This window comes from Nyctereutes procyonoides, unplaced genomic scaffold (assembly GCF_905146905.1).
Source record: "Nyctereutes procyonoides isolate TBG_1078 unplaced genomic scaffold, NYPRO_anot_genome, whole genome shotgun sequence".
Classification (NCBI taxonomy): domain Eukaryota; kingdom Metazoa; phylum Chordata; class Mammalia; order Carnivora; family Canidae; genus Nyctereutes; species Nyctereutes procyonoides.
Window position 1 is genome coordinate 2,094,507 of NW_026575131.1, and position 19,330 is coordinate 2,113,836.

General features: G+C 48.3%; 1 protein-coding gene across 2 annotated transcripts in view; it reads right to left on the minus strand.

Annotated features, from left to right (window-relative positions):
- Nucleotides 1-2,553: 2,553 nt before the first annotated feature.
- RUVBL1 (RuvB like AAA ATPase 1) overlaps nt 2,554-19,330 on the minus strand; it is a 41,779-nt gene continuing 25,002 nt past the window's right edge. For both annotated transcript variants that reach the window (XM_055343938.1, XM_055343939.1), the window contains exons 7-11: nt 18,983-19,046; nt 16,955-17,153; nt 8,595-8,697; nt 4,287-4,378; nt 2,554-2,936 (exon numbers count right to left, since the gene is read on the minus strand). In XM_055343938.1, coding sequence (XP_055199913.1) covers nt 2,777-2,936; nt 4,287-4,378; nt 8,595-8,697; nt 16,955-17,153; nt 18,983-19,046 — 618 coding nt within the window. In that variant the 3' untranslated portion in view covers nt 2,554-2,776. The remainder of the gene's footprint in view (nt 2,937-4,286; nt 4,379-8,594; nt 8,698-16,954; nt 17,154-18,982; nt 19,047-19,330) is intronic.

Below are 19,330 nucleotides of genomic sequence, written 5' to 3' on the forward strand. Positions count from 1 at the left end.
AGAGCTGAAATAGTGCAAAAAATGGGGCTGCTGTAATTGTTGTTAGATTGCGTGTCAGCCTGATAAGATGTAACAAATATTTTCCTCCCCACCAGGGTCTGTTTCCCTCTTGGTAATGGATGGAGAAACTTCTCATAGTCGGCGAGGGATTGGTTGTAAAAACTTCGCCTGGAAGATTAATGTAATAATCACAGGCCTTGCTGGAAAAAATAGGAGGAAAATTAAAATAACCCAACCTTCCTACCTATCCAGAACCATCTCCCTCACTGGAGCACAGATGAGCGAGGTGGGCCAGCTCCCTGAGCACCGCCAGGGCCAGGATCCCTGAGGAGCAGGACCAAGGGGCTATGACCACACACCCCCTCCTCACCAAGACTGCTCTGGTCATCGGGGATCCCTGAGCAGCTGCAAGGACTGTCCTAACCTGTGCCTTTGACGTTTGCCAGCATCACTGCCACTAGCCTGCTCCTCAAATGCTGTGGTGGAAGGTTTGGGGGCTGCGGGAAGAGATCCCTCTGGGGCAGAGCCACTGTCCTCACACCTGACCCTGATCACCTCACCTGTCTGCTACAGGGCTCGGACTGCAAAGGCCTTGCCGACCACTCACACACTGAGGCAGGTGGTATGGCCAGGGGTGATGAGCCCGGAGTCTAGCCAGTCTAACTAAATCCTGGTTCCACCTCTTACTAGCTAGGCAGGTAACTAAACCTGCACCACTCTCTTAGGGCCACGGGGCCACCGTGAGAACACGGAAACGGAAAGCAGTGACACAGGCTCTAGTACTTAATAGCTCTTGCCACACTTTAGATGTGTGATTTCTTTTTTTTTTTTAAGATTTTATTTATTCATGAGACACACAGAGAAAGAGAGAGGCAGAGACGCAGGGAGAGGGAGAAGCAGGCTCCATTTAGGGAGCCCGACGTGGGACTCGATCCCTGGCCTCCAGGATCAGGCCCTGGGCTGAAGGCAGTGCTAAACCACTGAGCCACCCGGGGTGCCCATGATTCTTCTTTACTCATGTGCCTTGAGGTGGGAGGAACCAGACCCAGACACCAGCAGAAAGGACATGGGCAGCCGGGCAGGCTGCAGTGCTCAGCCGGGACTTCAGGAAGCGTCCCACCATCCCCCCAGCAAACTTGGGTCTCCTCACCGCCCTCCAAGACCCCATGGGGGCACTTCCCTCAAGGGCCAGGCCACAGAAGATCCAACAGGGACTGGCAGGGGCTTCCTGAGGGCAGAAGTGTGGCAGGGAACTCTTGGAGGCCCTAGATCGACGCCCACAGCATGACCTCAGCCCTCTTGCCTGCCGCGTCCCATACATGCTCAGGTGGGCTATCACTCCTGGGACACCAGTAGCGCCTGCCCCACAAGGCCCTCATGGCTAACTGGGATGCAAGCCCTGACTGAATCAAGATCCCTGTCTTGGTTGGTTCCCTCTCCTGCACATTAAGAGCACAGAAACCCTGCCCATGTGGGCAGAGCACCAAATGATGAGCCTTTACTGAGGCTTGGTGGCTACGCCAGATGACAAGGACCAGACGGGCAGAGGGAGGGAGCTGTGGCTCATCCTAGCAGACGGAATGTTCCACTGCGGTGTCTGTCAGGGCTGCCATTTCCCTTCCTCTCCAGGGGCTGAAAGCCCCACTCGGTGGACAAACGTGTCAGAGGGACACAGGAGCCAACCAAAAGAGCGCTCAATGGTCAAAGACAGAAAATAACAGTATTGGATTATAACCCCAAGTATATACGTATCCCTGATCCATACTGATATGCACGATGGAGTAAATACACAAATGGGAGAGAATGGGGAGAACAGATCCCTCCTGTACAGAATCCCGGAGAATTTATGTAGATACCCTGGCTTTGGGGAGAGGGAGCAGGGGGGTGCCTGGGCGGCTCAGTCCGTTACGCATCTGCCTTGGGCTCAGGTCATGATCCCAGGTCCTGAGATCGAGTCCCGTATCGGGCTCCCTGCTCAGCAGGCAGCCTGCTCTCCCTCTGCCCCTCTCCCCCATTAACCCCGGTGCACTCTCTTTCTTTCTCTCAAGTAAATAAATAAAATCTTAAAATAAAAAAGAGAGATGGAGCGGAACTCCCCAGCCTTACACGGGGGCTGTATTTAGGACTCCTTCCAAAGAGGACAATACGTTGGGGGACAAGAAAAACCTGACGCCCAGTACCACAGCCAGGGGCCTGCGGCCTGCTGTCAACAGCCTGAGGCCATGCTGACACACACACACCCTCGATGCGGTGTGACAGCAATGGCACCACACCTCCGTGGTCTGCCAAGAACCCACGACCCCAGGTAATTGTGAGAAAGACATCACCAAACCCCGCTGAGGAACTTGACAGCGCTCCTCCACCAGCAGGTCAGCAGAAACCATGATTGGGGAGGGCCCCACAGATTAACCCCAGCTCATCAGACGGACAGTACAGTAGGACATTAACCAGGCAAAGCGGGGCCTCCCTGTATGGTCTTCACAACAATCCTAGAAATCTATATCTGTTCTAAAATACAAAGTTTATTTTTAAAAAATTAAGAGAAACAGGTAATCAAAATAACCTACAAGACTTTATTAGAAAACACGCCAGGTGAGGCAGGGTTCCTTCAAAGCCACTGCAGAAGTTACGATAATTTATAAAGACCCTTTCCCCACTGGTGGTGCCGCCAGCCACTGCCGCAGGGGGACAGAGCTGAGCGCAGTGCGAGCCCCCCGCCCACAGGCTGCACCCAGCCAAGCCCTCCAGGTGTCTCTCGAAGGGAACCTTGGCTGTCTCACTTCATGTACTTATCCTGCTGGTCAGCCAGGATCTTGGCCGAGGACTTGGCATCGTAGAAGAGCTCACTGATCTCCTCGACGTGCTCTTTCTCGATGCTGTCCTTCCCATTGATCTTAGCCAGCAAGTTGGCGGGGGTGAGCAGCTGCACGGAGTACCTGGAGTGACAGCGGCCAGGGCAGGAGTGAGAAGCCCCCTTGCTACACCAGCAAGACCAGTTGTCGCGACCCCATCAGGAGGGCCACAGGTCACCAGCATGACACATCATAGCCCCAAATCTCAGTCAGTGTACAAGTTCTCTGACAGGCTGCAACTGCACTGCTACATGAAAGAGGCCACAGGGGCGTCTGGCTGGCTTAGTCGGTAGAGCATGCAACTCTTGATCTTGGGGCTGTTTGAGCCCCGTATAGGGGGTAGAGGTTACTTAACAATAAAATCTTTCGGGGGCACCTGAGTGACTCAATCAGTTAAACATCCAACTCTTGGGATCCCTGGGTGGCGCAGCGGTTTGGCGCCTGCCTTTGGCCCAGGGCGCGATCCTGGAGACCCAGGATCGAATCCCACATCGGGCTCCCGGTGCATGGAGCCTGCTTCTCCCTCTGCCTATGTCTCTGCGCCTCTCTCTCTCTCTCTCTGTGACTATCATAAATAAATTTAAAAAAAAAACTAAAAAAAATAAAATAAACATCCAACTCTTGATCTCAGCTCAGGTTTTGATCTCAGAGTCATGAGTTCAAGCCCTAGGTTAGGCTCCATACCCAATGTGGAGCCCCCTTAGATAGTAAGTAAAATATTTAAAAAGGGGGTGGGGGGACACAAACTGTGGTACACACAGGTGCAAGCCAAGTGAACATGGCAGGCAGATGAACAGCCAAAAAAGGCACCTTCTCCCTGCAAAGGCATGAAACTCAGAGGAGTTTTTAAAGCCCTGTTCCCCCAAATAAAACAGCTTGCAATTCTGCTTCAACCTGGAGCAAGGAACAGACTCAAAGGAAAACAGGGAACTAGGGACTGGTTAGGGGCTATGAGATCAGTCAGGACACTGAGAGGGGCATCATCTGCATAGGCAGTTGGCTTTGGGCCACTGGTGAAGAGTCAGGAGAGTAATCTGTGTCCACATTCCTCCTTCCCCCTCCCCTAAACCCATTCCCACCCTCTGCACCATGAAGAGCCCCTGGCCAGTGAGCCGTCTGCTTTCGACCCTGATCTCCGGATTGTCCATCTCCTCCACCACAGAGGCTGGTAAGCTCTCCACACAGGGGACCATCTGCTCCGGGACAGGGGACCTAACCTGTCACTCTAGCTCTATAAGCACCATCACCTAAATATTCTGCATTCTAAATCACAGTGCCTAGGACAACCTCCGTCAAAGCAGTGAGAGCAGACGTGGTCCTGTGCCTTGTGAGAGGGACCTCCCTTTATGCCCCAGAATAGGTCTGACGGTGGCCCCAAAGGGCTGCTGGGCAGGCACCAGCAGGTGGGGAGCAGCTCTAGGCAGATGTGCTCACCTCAGAGTCGTCTTGGTACCAATCTCCCCCAGGTGGTTCAGTGCCTCCTCACTGATGTTGATTCCTTCTGTCTGGGCTCGGATTTTAATGATCTTTTGGAGGAAAAAGACCATGATCAACAGTGACCAACCAAGTGTCCCCTTTAACATGTGCTTTAAAAACAACTTTGTCCCATGTGTCTTGTCCTGCATCATCGGTGCCAAAGAGGCCCAAATCCAGGCTGAAAGGGCAGAGAGCTGGCCTCCGCCCAAGACTCCTGGCCTTGCACACATCCGGGCACTAGCCACACGACATTCTGTGTGAATGGCTTACAGCCAGAGTTCACAGTGACTAGAAGGTGGCTGGTACCCCTCAAAGCATGTGCCAGGGTGGCTCAGTGCCTGCCTCCTCAGCCTCCCTAATGCAGTCCCTAGATCTAGAGAACACAGGCCCCTCCGAAACCTGCCATGGGCTCCCCCTCAAGGGCTCTAACCTTCCTCCCCAGCATGGCACCACCACCTACAAGCACTCAGGGAAGAGACATCTTTTATTTGCTTGATAAATACGATGGTTAAATAAATCAAAAAAGTTACTTTTAAAGATTTACCAGCCCTCATAACATCACTCGGGGATATCTAATCTATCACGAAGAAGCTGATGCTTGTTGCAGTTTGAAGATCCTGGTGAAGTTGGAGGGGAGGCAAGCTGGCGGCGGGGCTGCTATAACACAAGTGGCACCGGGATCCTGCAGGCGCACCAGCACTGAGTGATAAGGGGCAGCTGGGATAATGATGTTGTGTGTTGGGGAGCCGAGATAACTCGAGGACTTCGAGCCTCATATAATACAGGAATTTTTCACTTTGGCAGCTTCGTAAACAAGATATCATGAAGCCCTTGTTTAAATTAAAGCCATAAAAACACCCGAGGTAGAGGCATAGGAAATGGGAAAGACTGAGCCCCTAGCAAAAGCCTTGTAAGGGGAAGACAGGGACCAGAGGCTTAGGAGCCGGACTCTGCACTAGCCCTGCGGCTCTCAGGCAGACACCTGTGGGGGCAGGCAGCTCAGTGTCTGGGAACTCTGGCGAGGGCACTTGGCATATCAGCTGCTGTGAATGGGAAAGTCCTGCTCCAGAGGAAAACCAGGATTCGCAGAACTGGACTAGGGCAGGGACCAAGATAGATGAGGCCACATGAGCCAGGGCAGTTGGCCCCTCTGCCGCAGGCCACTGGTGCCACCAGGGCAGAGGGCAGGTGTCCGCAGGGAAGTTTCATTTGGTCAAAAGAGACTCAGAACTTAGACTTCTGTGTGAAATGTCCCCAATTTCTAAATGTTGGCAACTTGTTCAAGTAATTCATAGAACTTTTCTGTTCAGCCAGTGGGCTGCGGGTACGACCTCTGTCAAGACTCTTAGCTTGTGCATGAGGAGTTCCACCGTCTACGGTTGAAAGCTAAATGTAGCCGAGAAGAGAGAAGTTACTGGATAGGCCTAAGGATGGCACAAAAAGGAGCTGAGAGAGAGATCCCTGCTCCTGGCTCCAATCACAGGACTCCTCTCTGACCACAACAGCCAGAGCCAGGTAGGTTTGTGCTCCAAGAGAAAAGGGCTTTTCACTGACAGCTGGGGATTAAGGAAACCTCCAGGTCCTGCCAAGAAAAATGTCCTCCAGGGGCCATCGGAAACTCTGAGATGCAAATACTGAATCTGGAGCCTGGTCAAGGGGAGAGCTTCAGCCCAGAGCAACTGGCCTTCAGCGAGTTGCACAGCATTTGAAAGTTGGGCTTCAGGAATGTAAGGGCCACTCCACATGCGCTCTTTCTCTCTCTCTCTCTCTCTCTCTCTCTCTCTCTCTCGGGAGGTCAGAGCAATCCCAAGAGCTCCAGTTTCAGACTGCTCAGAAACGGACAGTTCATAAATTAGATCTTTAATCATTTAATAACCTGCAAGGATAGTTTATGAGGGTGTCGGCACTGATGGCAGAGTACACAAGTTACATTTACTTTGTTTTTTAAAAAATCTACCTCAGGCTCCAGTAAAAATGCTGAGGTTATCCCTTGAACCCACCAGAACAAAGCAATGCACATCCTGGCAGCTGGTCTGACCTCTGCTCACATAAGAGAAAGCCTGAAAAGAGGCCCTCCTGATTGAGCAAAGATGGGAACCAGCCCAGGAGCCAGAGGCATACTGCAGAACAGTCCAGGAGAGCTCAGACCGAGCGCTCAACAAAGGTGAACTGGAGGCAACCAAAGTGAACTGGCTCTTAGTAGGGTCCCAGCTCAGCAGCTTATCTCTGTGACCACAGGACCCTCGTTGTTCGGGAGCCTCAAAGCCCAGTTACTGGGAGCTGCTGTAAGGCTCCCAGCAGGTGACAGTGAGCACCTATAAGTAATTAGTAGCAGTAATAATAGCTGCGCTGGGACAAAGGATGGCCAGCCTAGTCCCCTCCCTCCTGTTAGTCACTTAGTCCTCAAAACAACCTGGAAAAGAGAGAGCGGACCTTCCGGAGGACGAAGGCAGCCAAGGACCACACAGGTACGCCAATAGCTCAAGTCACTAGGCCATGAAGCACCGTGAGGCTGCCCTCCACGGTAAGGATGGGGATGTGACCAACCTCTCCTTTGCTTCTGCCTATGCTTCTGTTCAGTGAATGCCTTAGCTTCAACCTAGCATTCATTTAGGAGCCAGAGACCATGATCTGGTGACAAGGCTCCGGCCACGGCCACCCTGTACTGTCACCACTCTGGTGTTCTGTTGGTCTCCAGCTCCCTGCATCACCACAGTACTGGTGAGTGCTGGTCAAGAATAAACGGCGGCAGGGTCGGGCTAGGGGGCCACGGGGAGCAGTGGGGCTGCCAGGGAGTGCCCTAGACAGGCCCTCTGAGCTCCCAAAAGAACGCCCTGCTAACAAACTGCCACTGGGAATCCACCTCTAACTGAGCTACTTCTAGCAAGTGGGAGCTGATGGCCCCAGTGATAAAGAACATGGGCTTCTAGACCAGGCAGCCTGGACTCCAGTTTGTCAGTCCTGTCACCTACTGGCTTTATGAACTTGGGCAGATAAGTGGGCCTGGGTCTCCGCATCCTCATCTTTAAGAATACAGTGATAATAGCTCTCCCACCTCACAGGTACTGGGGATCAAATGGAATTATGCTGGCTAAGCACGCCCATGGTTTCAGCATGACATCCAATAAAGAAGACCTGCACTATGTGAGAGGAGAGGGTCAAGGCACAGCCTGTCGACACATCAGTGCGCCCCTGGTCCACCTGCCCCATGGCCACCCAGACCCACAGTGAGAGATCTAAGTTGGCAGCAAGACCCTCTGGGGCAAGGGTGGGCAGGGCAGGAGCACAGCAGTGCTGCTCAGTGGGACACCTACCTACGGCATAACCTATCACTGTCTGGTTCTGCATCCTGGACTTGCCACTCAGGGACTGAGCCATCCACAGGAAGAAGGATGTTCAAGGACTACCTGGCAGTACCAGTAAGGGGACTAGAAATTCTAAGTGTAAAGTGCCTGCACATGTGGTGTTTCAACTCCAGATCAAGCAAAAGACAGTCCCATAGGGAGAGCTGGGACAGGGCCCCTTGGGGTAAGACCTGACCTCAGACACTCGTGTCATCTCCCACCCTCAAGCTTAATGCAAATTCAGCTTGCATGGAATTTGAGCATATACTCTGTGTCAGATACACCTCCTTCAGCCTCTTACAGGCTGGTTTTAGGACCTCCACTTCCCGGTGCCCCTCTAAGCTGTATGACCCTGCTTCACCATCATTTCTATGGCCTCCACAGTCCCCAGAAAACCTACCACTAGTCACACTGGTCGCGGCAGATAGGCCCTCGCTCCCCTCCAGCTTTTGTGCCCTGTTGGAGCCAGCCTACTATGGGTTCTGGTGGGACAGAGCACTTGGCTTCACCTACTCAGAAGAGGCCTCAGACAGGGCCTGGCCCGGACAGCAAGAGCTACCACTAAATCCTATCTTACTGGCTCTGTCCTACATCATGGGTGCCCTCCATGATGGCTGTCCTCAAGTTGATTTTTTCACTATGCCTTTCCTAAAATTTAAAGAATGGATATAGTAGTGGAGACAACAGCCAAGACCACAAGCCGCTAAGGTTTGGAAACACCTCAGGCAATGTCTCATCAGCCCACCCATCTTTCAGATGGGGAGACTGAAGCTCTGGAGGACTGTGACTTGCCCAAGGCCAGCAGGTAAAGTACTGGGATGTGGTGGGAGCCAGGCCTGTGCTGTAGATACTGGCACAGCACCAGGGAATGTTGGGAGCAAATGAGGGGAGAAGAGGGAAGGGTGAGGGAAGAGAGACTCACCTGTTTCATTTCCTGTGGGGTGTACAGCATGGTCCGGATGATCATCACACGGTCCAGAAGGTCAAGAGGAATGCCATGAGGAGAAGTGATGTCCTCAGTACCCCTGCAAGGGTCCAAATGATCACATCACCCAGGCCTCTCTGAGATCGATCAGAAACTGGACACTGGAAACATAGCTGAGGTACTCACAATGACAAAGCAGCCAATTCACATCCTGAGTTAAGCCATGACCACAAAGTAAACAAACTAACATTCAGGTGGTATAAAAAACAACTTCATTATTTTAGCAAATATCAATATACGAGGAAATTTTGGGAAAGAGGAAAAAAAAACCACCTAAAATCCTGTTAAAAATATTCATATAGATATTTACCAAATTTTCATAAAGATGTCTTTCTAAGTCACACTAAGTGTGTAGATTTTTTGCTTTTGTCCATGTTTTTTCAGTCTTAATAATCCATCAAAGGGGCACCTGGGTGGCTCAGTTGGTACAGCATTTGCCTTTGACTTGGGTCATTATCTTGGGGTCCTGGGATAGAGCCCTGTGTCAGGCTCCCTGTGCAGCGGGGAGTCGGTTTCTCCCTTTGCCCTTCCCCACCCCCCAGCTCATGCGTGTGCTCTCTCACTCACTATCATTCATTCATACATACATAATTAAATATCTTAAAAATAATAATAACCCATCAAGTATTTTCCTTAACAAAACTGTTGGACATTTAGGTAGTTTCCAATTGTTGCTATTATTAATGATGTTTGATAAGCAATTTCATGGCATGAACATTTCTTCAGCAAATTTCAGAGTGCCTGACACAATCTGGAATATCTATTTGAATAAATGAATGAGTGAACTAATTTACAAGCTACATGAGTGATCTGATCTCACTGCATTGTAACCAGCACAGGGTATTCTAATTCTTAAATATTTTGCTGCTTTAATGGTTTAGAAAAAAGAAAGGGTGACACTCTGAATTCACATTTCCTTGATTACTAATGAATCATTTGAATGTTTCCCTTATATCCATTAATCATTTTCTTTCTTTTGGGACTTAATCGTGTCCTTTGTGTCTCCGTTTCTCTCAAATCCATAGCTAAGCCATACGAAGAGTGGCCCCAGAGAGGAGCCCTGCCAATCCATGAGGCCAACAAGACACCAGCTGTCCCACAGGATGTGCACCGAGCAAACCTCGTAGCACATGAGGTCGGCTTCAACACAGTGTCTGGAAGCCCAGTGTGCTCTGGGTTCCTGCTCCAGAGTCCGGAAGTCATAGCAGCAGATCCACATCAGCACTGTCTCTGACATTCCTACACTTAGGCCAGACTGCAGAGCCCCTAGGGCCCTAACTTATCAATAGAACAGCAAATAAGGCAGGTCATTTGGATTTAGTTGTTAATATTATCAGAATATTCAATTTCAATTATAAGTGAGCATTCAAGAAATACAGCTTCAGTAAAGAAATCTAGCTGTTAAAATCCTATCCAGTCAGTTGAAGTATAAATTTCTCTTGGAAAAAAATAAATAAATAAATAAACAAATAAATTTCTCTTGGAAAAAAATTTTTTTTTTTTTTTTTTTTTTTTTAGATTTTATTCATTTATTTGGAAGAGAGAGACAGATAGCAAGAGAGAACATGAGCTGGGAGGAGGAGAAGCAGCCTCCCTGCTGAGCAGGGAGCCCGATGTGGGGCTCCATCCCAGGACCCTGAGATCATGACCTGAGCCGAAGGCAGATGCTTAACCGACTGAGCCACTCAGGCGCCCCTCTCTCGGGAATTCTTTAAAAGATCTTAACATTGCCATGTTAAAATATCCCAAACTCTGTAACACTCATGGTAAATTATCTTCGATTCAGACGTAAAACGTTAGAAGAAAAATGAAGCACTCCCTAATCAAACTTCAAAATTTCCCATGAACCATGGCAGATGAGTGGAGCAGCAGCAAGCCACCGGCACTGCAGAAGAGCCACCAGGTCCCTGGCAGGCTCAGCCTGGATGTGTGAACTTAATGTGAAGATGAGAAATGACAGAGCTTTGAGGCAGATTACATGCTTATGAGCAACACTGAAATATGCTATTAGGAGATGTGGGAGAGACTGTGACCATTATAGAAATTAACAAGGACACATGCGAAGAGACATGTAAATCAACAAAACGGAATAGTACAAAACCCTTTGTCCAGGGAGATGGTGTTGTACTAGTTGCCCCTCCATGGAGAGGTGGCTGAAACGAAGAATTTATTGTGTATGGAACTCAGGAGAGTTTCTGTATGATCGCCTCCTTACACATAGAAGACATTCAGATAAGAAACCTGTGTACATTCTGATATTAAGAACCAAGGATTCTTGCACTCCTGAAAGGAGCTGATTTGCAGATAACCTACAAATTCTTAAGCTAAAGGGCATTTTTGTTTTTCTCCAACCTTTCCAATAAAGGTGCTCACCAAAAAACAAAGAACTCTTTTTCAGGCCATCTGCTCTATTATTTTTTTTTCCAGATAATTTCTGATTTTTTTCTTTTAATTGAATTTGATGTTTCCTTTTTTAATGCAAAAAAAAAAAGGAAAAAAGAAAAAATTCTTATAGTTTTGAATCTACAAAACTAAAAATTTATTTATTTATTTATTTATTTATTTATTTATTTATTTATTTATTTCAAAACTAAAAATTTAAACAAAAAAGTCTGCTCAAAGGTTGTTAAGCATTTTTTTAGGAATTAAAGCCAAAACATATGTCTAAGCTATGAATCTCAGGTACAAAGTTTCTTTTAGAAAACATGCTAGTAGCAAATGGTTTCTGGGATTCTACTCTGCAAGAGTCTCACAAAAGGGTCTGTCACATGGCTTGTGAAATGAGCCAGGGAATGGAAGCCCTACTTAGCAGTGCTCCTTGTGGGTGGTGAGTCCAGAAGGAGCTCTCTGTGCAGAGCAATCACTATTTGACAAGGCCGCCGTAACTATCATATTAGATTATAAAATTGCTAATAATAAACTAATAATTACATTTTGGCTAAAACTGCAGGTTTGTTCTTGTACCCAGAGATTTCTTTCTGGCTCTGGTGTCAGCCCAATATTGATTTCACCATTAGGCCATTATGACAATTGTTCAAACTGTGTTAATGCTGTGCCTCTTCCAGATATACAGTTTTGGGCTATGATGCCACAGGCCTAATTCTTTGGGGATCCAATATGGTATATCTGCAAGAACATAGTCATTGCACTTCTTGAAATTTATCATACAGCTATACTTACAAGTGCAAATGGTTGACTCATTTGCGAATGCTTCCATCTTACAACTCAGGGTTCCTCCACTGAGACACTTTGACATTATGGACCAAGTTTTTTGGAGGGGATTTTCCTGTGCATGTAGGATGTTCAGTAGCATCTCTGGCCTCTACCCATTAGATGCCAGTAGCACCCAAAGTCATAACAAGTATAAATGTCCCCGGCTGAGAATCATTGCCTGACTGCTTCTTTATATAACCCGTGACTACAGGGACACAGATAAAGCTTTTCTGATGACAGGAAGCATAGTGGATAACACCTCTCTGGGTAATATGAAGGGTAACTCCCTTAAATCTACCGCCCCCTGGCTCTGTGGACACAAAACCAAGAGTACTAAGAAATCCATTTGCTTTTTTGATGAGGCTGCCCAGACGATGAAAACCCAACAGTCGATGAAGAACAAACGGTCCTGGGACAGCTGGACATCCACATGTAAAAGAGTGAAGCTAGACATACTTCTTCCTTATACTATATACAAACCAATTTTTTTTTTAAGATTTTATTTATTTGAGAGAGAGAAAGAGGAGTAGAAGGAGGGAGAGAGTGAGTGATCACAGGTGAGCACAGAGGGAGAGGGAAAAGCAGACTCCCTGTTGAGCAGCGTCCGATGTGGGACTTGATCCCAGGACCCAGAGATCATGACCTGAGCCAAAGGCAGACACTTAACCAACTGAGCCACCCAGCGCCCCTATACTATATACAAAATTAACCACAAATGATCATAAACCTTAGTATAAGAGCTAAAACTATAGAACGCTTAGAAGAGCTCACAGGTGTAAATCTTTGTGACTTAAATTAGTCATGGTATCTCAGCTATGAGACCAAAAACACACACAACCAAAGAAATAACAGGAAACTGGACTGTATCAAAACTTAAAGATACTATCAAGAAACTGAAAAAACCACCAACAGGTTGGGAGGAAATATTTGCAAATCATACATCTGGTAAGGATCTAGTATCGAGAATATATAAGGAATTCTTATAACTCACTAAAAGACAACCTGAATTTTTTTTAAAAATTGGCAAATGAGGGATGCCTGGGTGGCTCAGTGGTTGAGCGTCTGCCTTTGGCTCAGGGCATGATCATAGAGTCCTAGGATGGAGCCGCAGATCGGGCTCCCTTCATGGAGCCTGCTTCTCCCTCTGCCTGTGTCTCTGCCTCTCTCATGAATAAATAAATAAAATCTTTAAAAAAAAAATTGGCAAATGACAGTAACAGAAAATTCTCCCAAGAAGATGAACAAATGGCTGATAAACCATGAAAGGATGCTCAAATTCAGTAGCCAAATGCAAATCAAAACTAGTGAGCTACCTATAAAAGACAGACAGGAACAAGTGTCATTGAGGATAAGGAGAACCTGGACTCCTCAGACACTGCTGGTGAGAATGGTGTAGTCACTGTGGAAAGCAGTTTGGCAGGTCCTTGAAAGGTTGAAAAGATTTCCCGTCTGACCCACCAATTCCCTGATAGGTATGTCCCCAAGAGAAATAAAAACCAAAGTCTACATAAAAAGTTGTACACAGGGCAGCCCCAGTGGCTCGGCGGTTTAGCGCCGCCTTCGGCCCTGGGTGTGATCCTGGAGACCCGGGATCGAGTCCCGCGTTGGGCTCCCTGCGTGGAGCCTGCTTCTCCCTCTGCCTGTGTCTCTGCCTCTCTCTCTCTCTCTGTGTGCCTCTCATGAATAAATGAATAAAATCTTAAAAAAAAAAAAGTTGTACACAAATGTTCATTGCAGCTTTATTTATAAAAGTCACAGAGTAATAACAATCTGACAACCCAAAGTCCATCAACTAATGAATGGGTAAATGTCCTGTTAAATATTCCACATTCTGGAATACTATTCAGCCTTAAAAATCAATAAACAGTGACGCAGGTTTACGACATGGATGGACCCTGAAAACATGATGCTCCGTGAAAGAAGCCAGGCACAGGAGACCACAGGTGTGTGGCGCCATATCTATGAACTGTCCAGAGAAGGCAAATGCATAGAGAAGGTAGACCAGTGGTTGCCAGGGGCTGTAGGGAGGAGGAAGGGGGGAAAACAGTTGGGGAGTGAGGCATGGCAGAGTAACAACTATTGATAGGTATAGGATTTATTTCTGGATTGATGAAAATGTTCTAGAATGGACAGTCGTGATGGTTGCACAACTTTGTGACCATACTAAAAACCCTAAATTGTACACTTTAGATGGGGAACTGTATGTGAATTCTAGCTCTATAAAGCTGTTTCCTTAAAATGTACCATCTTCTGCCATAGGAATACACTGAATGGAGACCACACTGTTTAAGTCTTGCTCTTTGGTACAACAAAGTGACTTGTGGAGAGGGACTCTCCTACAAAGACTTCTTAATCCCAGGGGGCTATTCCCCACAGGAAAAGAAGACCTCCCAAGTTTGGCGAGCTGGGTTCAAGGCCAGGCTCTCCTCTATTGGCTGAGGGTCCTGGCACAGAAGGGACTTCTCAGGGTGGTAAGGGAGGGCAGAGCCAGTGTAGCTGCACCTCCCATAGTGCCCAGCGGTGTTCTCTCCTCCCAGGAAGAGGAGCCCAAGGCCTCAAGGGGCTCCTGCAGGAATGGTTCCTGCTCCCCTGTGCACAAGGGGGCAGTGTGCACTTTCACAGCCACTCCTGACAGTGTAGCAGCTCCCTACACCAGCTCAGACACCTTCCTCCCTGTACACTGACCAGAAACCGTTCAGGAGAACAGGGGTGGCAGGAGCTCTACAGTCAGTCAACCCTCAGGCTGGTGGCCTATTCACATCACCTCTGTGTTAATCTGGAAATAATGTCACCTGCCCACAGAATCGTCAGGGTGCTTGAGATTACATGGGGTGAAGTATGTAGAGTACTCAGTTACTGCAAACTCTCTCTTCTCTCTCCTTTCAAGCTCTGGAGGTCAGAGGAAGCTCAACAGCTCCCTCCAGGAGTAAGGTCAGCTGGGAAGCAAGACAGATATTGTCAAAACTGTGCCAATGTTCCAGAAATTTCATCATTTCACATCTAAACCAAAACTTGTTGGGAGCATGGCCTCTTAAATCCAACACCCCAGATTCAAATCCCAGCCTGACTTCTGAGTAGTATGACCTCACTACTACAACAAAATTCCTACTAGGGCTTAGTCCCAAAAACCTCTTCTAGAGCAAATGTCTCAATTTTGGCTGCTTCAGCAGAACTGCAGAAAGTGTCACATTCCAAGCACCTTCTTCCCACTTGGGTGATTGCAGTCTGGCAGCAGCGGGCAGCCACAGCTTCTAGCAGCCCGATGAAATCAGTCTGGGGAGGGAGATGGGGCCAAGCTTGTACTTTTTTCCTAGGTTGGATGGGTCTGAGAGAAGTACTCTGAGTCCTAAGGGATTCAGCTCCTGTCAGAAGCTGCCAGGCTCCACTGGGAGCCAGGCTGGATTATCTGCTGGGAGGGAGAGGAGCCTGTTAGCATGGCTTCCCAGAAGGGGGCGCCAGCAGTCTAGGCTGAGCCTGTCACCAACTTTCAGATGGAAACCAAGTCCAACCAAACCAAGCCTAAGTCCAGTAAACCTACAGGGTCTGTGCATTAGGGATGCCAGGCTCACCAGGCACCAGGCCACATGGCTGGTTTCCAGATGCTGCCCAGGTAGCCAGATCCTCTCACTAACGGCTGACCTGGCCCTGAAACAAGCTGCTTTTTCCCCAAAAATGCAGAGAAGACCTGTGTTGATGACTTGTCAAGACACCATCACAGGGTTTCAAAGATCGACTACAAGCTGCTGCCACATGAACTTGAATCATGCAAGCAAATCCTAATTCTGAGCCAGCACGATCACCTGAGAGGGGAGCTGTCCCAGCACCAGCAGCACCGCTTCTGAACAATCTCAATGGAGACAAAGCTCCGTCAAGAACCAGCTAAACTCCTGGATATTACCTGCCATCATTCAGACGCAAGTCTCTGTGCTGATACTCATGGGCCTTAGGGTCATTTTCCAGATTCCTACCACCCCTTGCTGCCAGGAGCACACAGCCTCCAGCGCTGTTTACCTGCACTACTCTCCGGCAGGCTTGAAAAGGGCTCCTCATTCATGCCCAGCCATGCTGGGACCAGGCCCCAACATTCAAACAGGAACACAGAAAACCAAAAGAGCCAGAAAACTACCAAGTACAGGGCCCATAAGAGAGCTGGGAAGACGGTGTATTATCTGGGGCTCAGAAGTTTGCAGAGTACTCAGGAGAAAAAGAACCTCAAGAAAGTCCCCTAACCCAGCCCTGGGCCCATCCTTGCAGGATGAGAGCATCACACAGACATGTGCCTCCCAGGCCTCAGCCTCTACCTTTCCCAAAGGCAGGCCTACGGAGGCAGGCACCAGTGTGGCTCCAAAAAGGTCTGGGATAGAAAGAAAGTACTGGTTTTGTCACTGATTTTATTATCAGAAAGATCTGGGTTCTCATCCTGTCTTTATAACAAAGGACAAGTTATTCTGCCATTCTGTTTCTTCATCTAAAACATGAAGCCAAGAATATTTACTGCCCACAGCTAGCATGAGGATAGAAATTAACCTATGTAAGGTCACCCAAGGCCAGCCTATCTGCCCTTACATTTGCCCTCTCCCAACTGAATGACCAAATCACACCACACTGTAACCCTAGAGCCCACATGGGAGGCCCTCAGATTCCGTAATGTGGTTGCTGTTGCCTCTGGTGCCATGATGGAATGAGGCTGATGCATGAATTGCCTACCTGTGAAGACAAGCTACTTTGGCAGGTTTCTCTCAAAATGAACATGATCTCCCTTCATCTCCATCTTGACTTATTACATTATGGGTTTAAAATGATCCCAGAGGCGGGATCCCTGGGTGGCGCAGCGGTTTGGCGCCTGCCTTTGGCCCAGGGCGCGATCCTGGAGACCCGGGATCGAATCCCACGTTGGGCTCCCGGTGCATGGAGCCTGCTTCTCCCTTTGCCTATGTCTCTGCCTCTCTCTCTCTCTCTCTCTCTCTCTCTCTCTCTATCATAAATAAATAAAAATTAAAAAAAAAAAAAAAGTGATCCCAGAGGAAAACATGAACCCAGATGGAAGGTGGAAAGGTATTAAGGCTGGCAAAGAGCCACCCTACCTGATGACACAGTTGCCTCGGTTGGATGCAAAGATGACGATGGGGGCGATGGAAGATTCCAGGGCCCGGTGCAGGTAGGTGAAGCACTCTATGTCCAGCATGTGGACCTCATCAACAAAGAGTACACCTGGAACCAGCTCAGCAATGCCTTGATCAATGTACTTATTCACCACCTTGTTAATCTCCCCTCGAAGTTTGTCTAGGAGATAGTGAGAGGAGGCAAGTATAGTCAGGTTGGGAAGTGGTCCCCTTTTCTTCTCTCCCCCAACCGAATATGATCCTAACTCAAGTGTGGAGCCCACCTGTACTGCTAACTATACAACCCAGGCAGGTTATGTCCCCACTTCAGTGTTATCATCCGGAAATAGGAATATAATCACGACATAGAAGTTACAAAACCGGCAGCTTCCCCTGCTGATATGTTAAGTTTGTAAGTGGCTTTTATAGTTTTGCATGTCTTCACAAGGGCACGCTCCCCAGCTGCCTTATTACTCACACCAACCCACTTAGTGCTCTGTGACATCGCAGAGACACAGAAGTTGAGGAGCCCTGTGTGAAACGAGTTTTCATATGCAAATTTTCCTGTTCTGCGCTAAGTGACCCTTTCTTTTGGCCCTATGTGACAAAGCTTAAGTTAATTAACTTTCAATCAAGTGCCTAGATGAAGAACAGGGTGTGTGCAGAATCCTCTCTGGAAGGAAATCTGTGAGGAATGCAGGTTCTGAGGAAAGGTCCAACCTCAGAGTTCTAGAGGGACAGGTCTCACAAGAGTTACATAAGACCATCTAAGGTCACAGTTCTCATTTTCCAAACCAACTCCTGATTAGCATCAGGAGGGAGCTGCTCGCAAACACAGAACACGAAGATCTGATGCTGCATTGTCCACCAAAGTCATGAGGCAGGGATGGTCAAAAGAGAAGTCATGGTTAAAACTGTGAAAACACAGAAACTGCTCTTGGAGACTCTACTAGACAGGTCTCAGATCACTCCACTGGCTAACATGAAACAAAAAACAGAGGCTTTAATGTTTAACATTAAATATATTACCTATATATTTACCTATAATTCTGTTTATAGGTAATACTTATAGAATTATAGAATTGGGATCCCTGGGTGGCGCAGGGGTTTGGCGCCTGCCTTTGGCCCAGGGCGCGATCCTGGAGACCCGGGATCGAATCCCACGTCGGGCTCCCGGTGCATGGAGCCTGCTTCTCCCTCTGCCTATGTCTCTGCCTCTCTCTCTCTCTCTCGCTCTCTCTCTCTCTCTGTGTGACTATCATAAATAAATAAAAATTAAAAAAAAAAGAATTATAGAATTATAGGTATTACTTAGAAAAAAAGAGGGATATACCAGTTGGGAAGAGAAGCAGGGTAAACTAAAGGTCCACAAGGGAACAGTGACATTCCTGCCAAGCTCTGGGACATGCCCAGGAAGCTGAGCCAGGCAGGCTGGGAGCTGCTTTGTGGCTGTAGGGCAAGAAGGCCAAGGACCAAGGTGGTGGAATTTGCTGTGCTCAGGAGCAGTCTGGCGGGAGCTCTCCTGCACAGCTAGGGCAATACCATCCACGTTTCTTGGACCTCGAAAGGACCAGAGGTTGTGACAGCCTCCATCTTCAAAGATGAGTGCAAGGATACTGAATGCATTCAAGAGGATGCACTAGCACTCTGGGCTGGAAGCACACAGTATGCTTTATTTACAGCTGTCTAAAACAGCCACCGACTGCCAGGATAAAGCCAGGCTCTGAAGAGGAAGAACAAACCTGTCCTAAGGCATTTCCTGTGGCTCAGCAGTTTAGCACTGCCTTCAACCCAGGTGTGATCCTGGAGACCGGGATCGGGTCCCACATCAGGCTCCCAGCATGAGGCCTGCTTCTCCCTCTGCCTGTGTCTCTGCCCCCTCCTCTCTCTCTGTGTGTGTCGTCTCATGAATAAATAAAATCTTAAAAAAAAAAAAAAAAGCCTCACACAGTACATCAGAATCCAGGGCTCTACGGTTCTGGTTCTTGCTCACAGGCCTATTTCTCTTACCTGTGATTTCTGTCTTCTTTGGCTTCATTAACTGGCCCATCATGGACAGGATATCTTGCCCCCCCTGCAAAAGATTCCCAGAGTCAGTCCAACTTTCTAAGGCAGCTGCAAAAGTCTCACTACCACCACCCCCATCACACTGTTCTTACTATCAGCTGGACACGGGGTCCTAGGTGTGGAGACCCCAGGCACTCTCACTGGAAAACCTGAGGAACTCTCAACACAGAGGAAGTTTTAAGAGGTTCCCCTTGGACTGCAAGAATGAACACAATCCCTTCATGGGAAGTACCAGTTCTGTGGGGCCTACCCCAATCTCCTTCTTCAGCCATATCCTTTGCCGATCCTGTA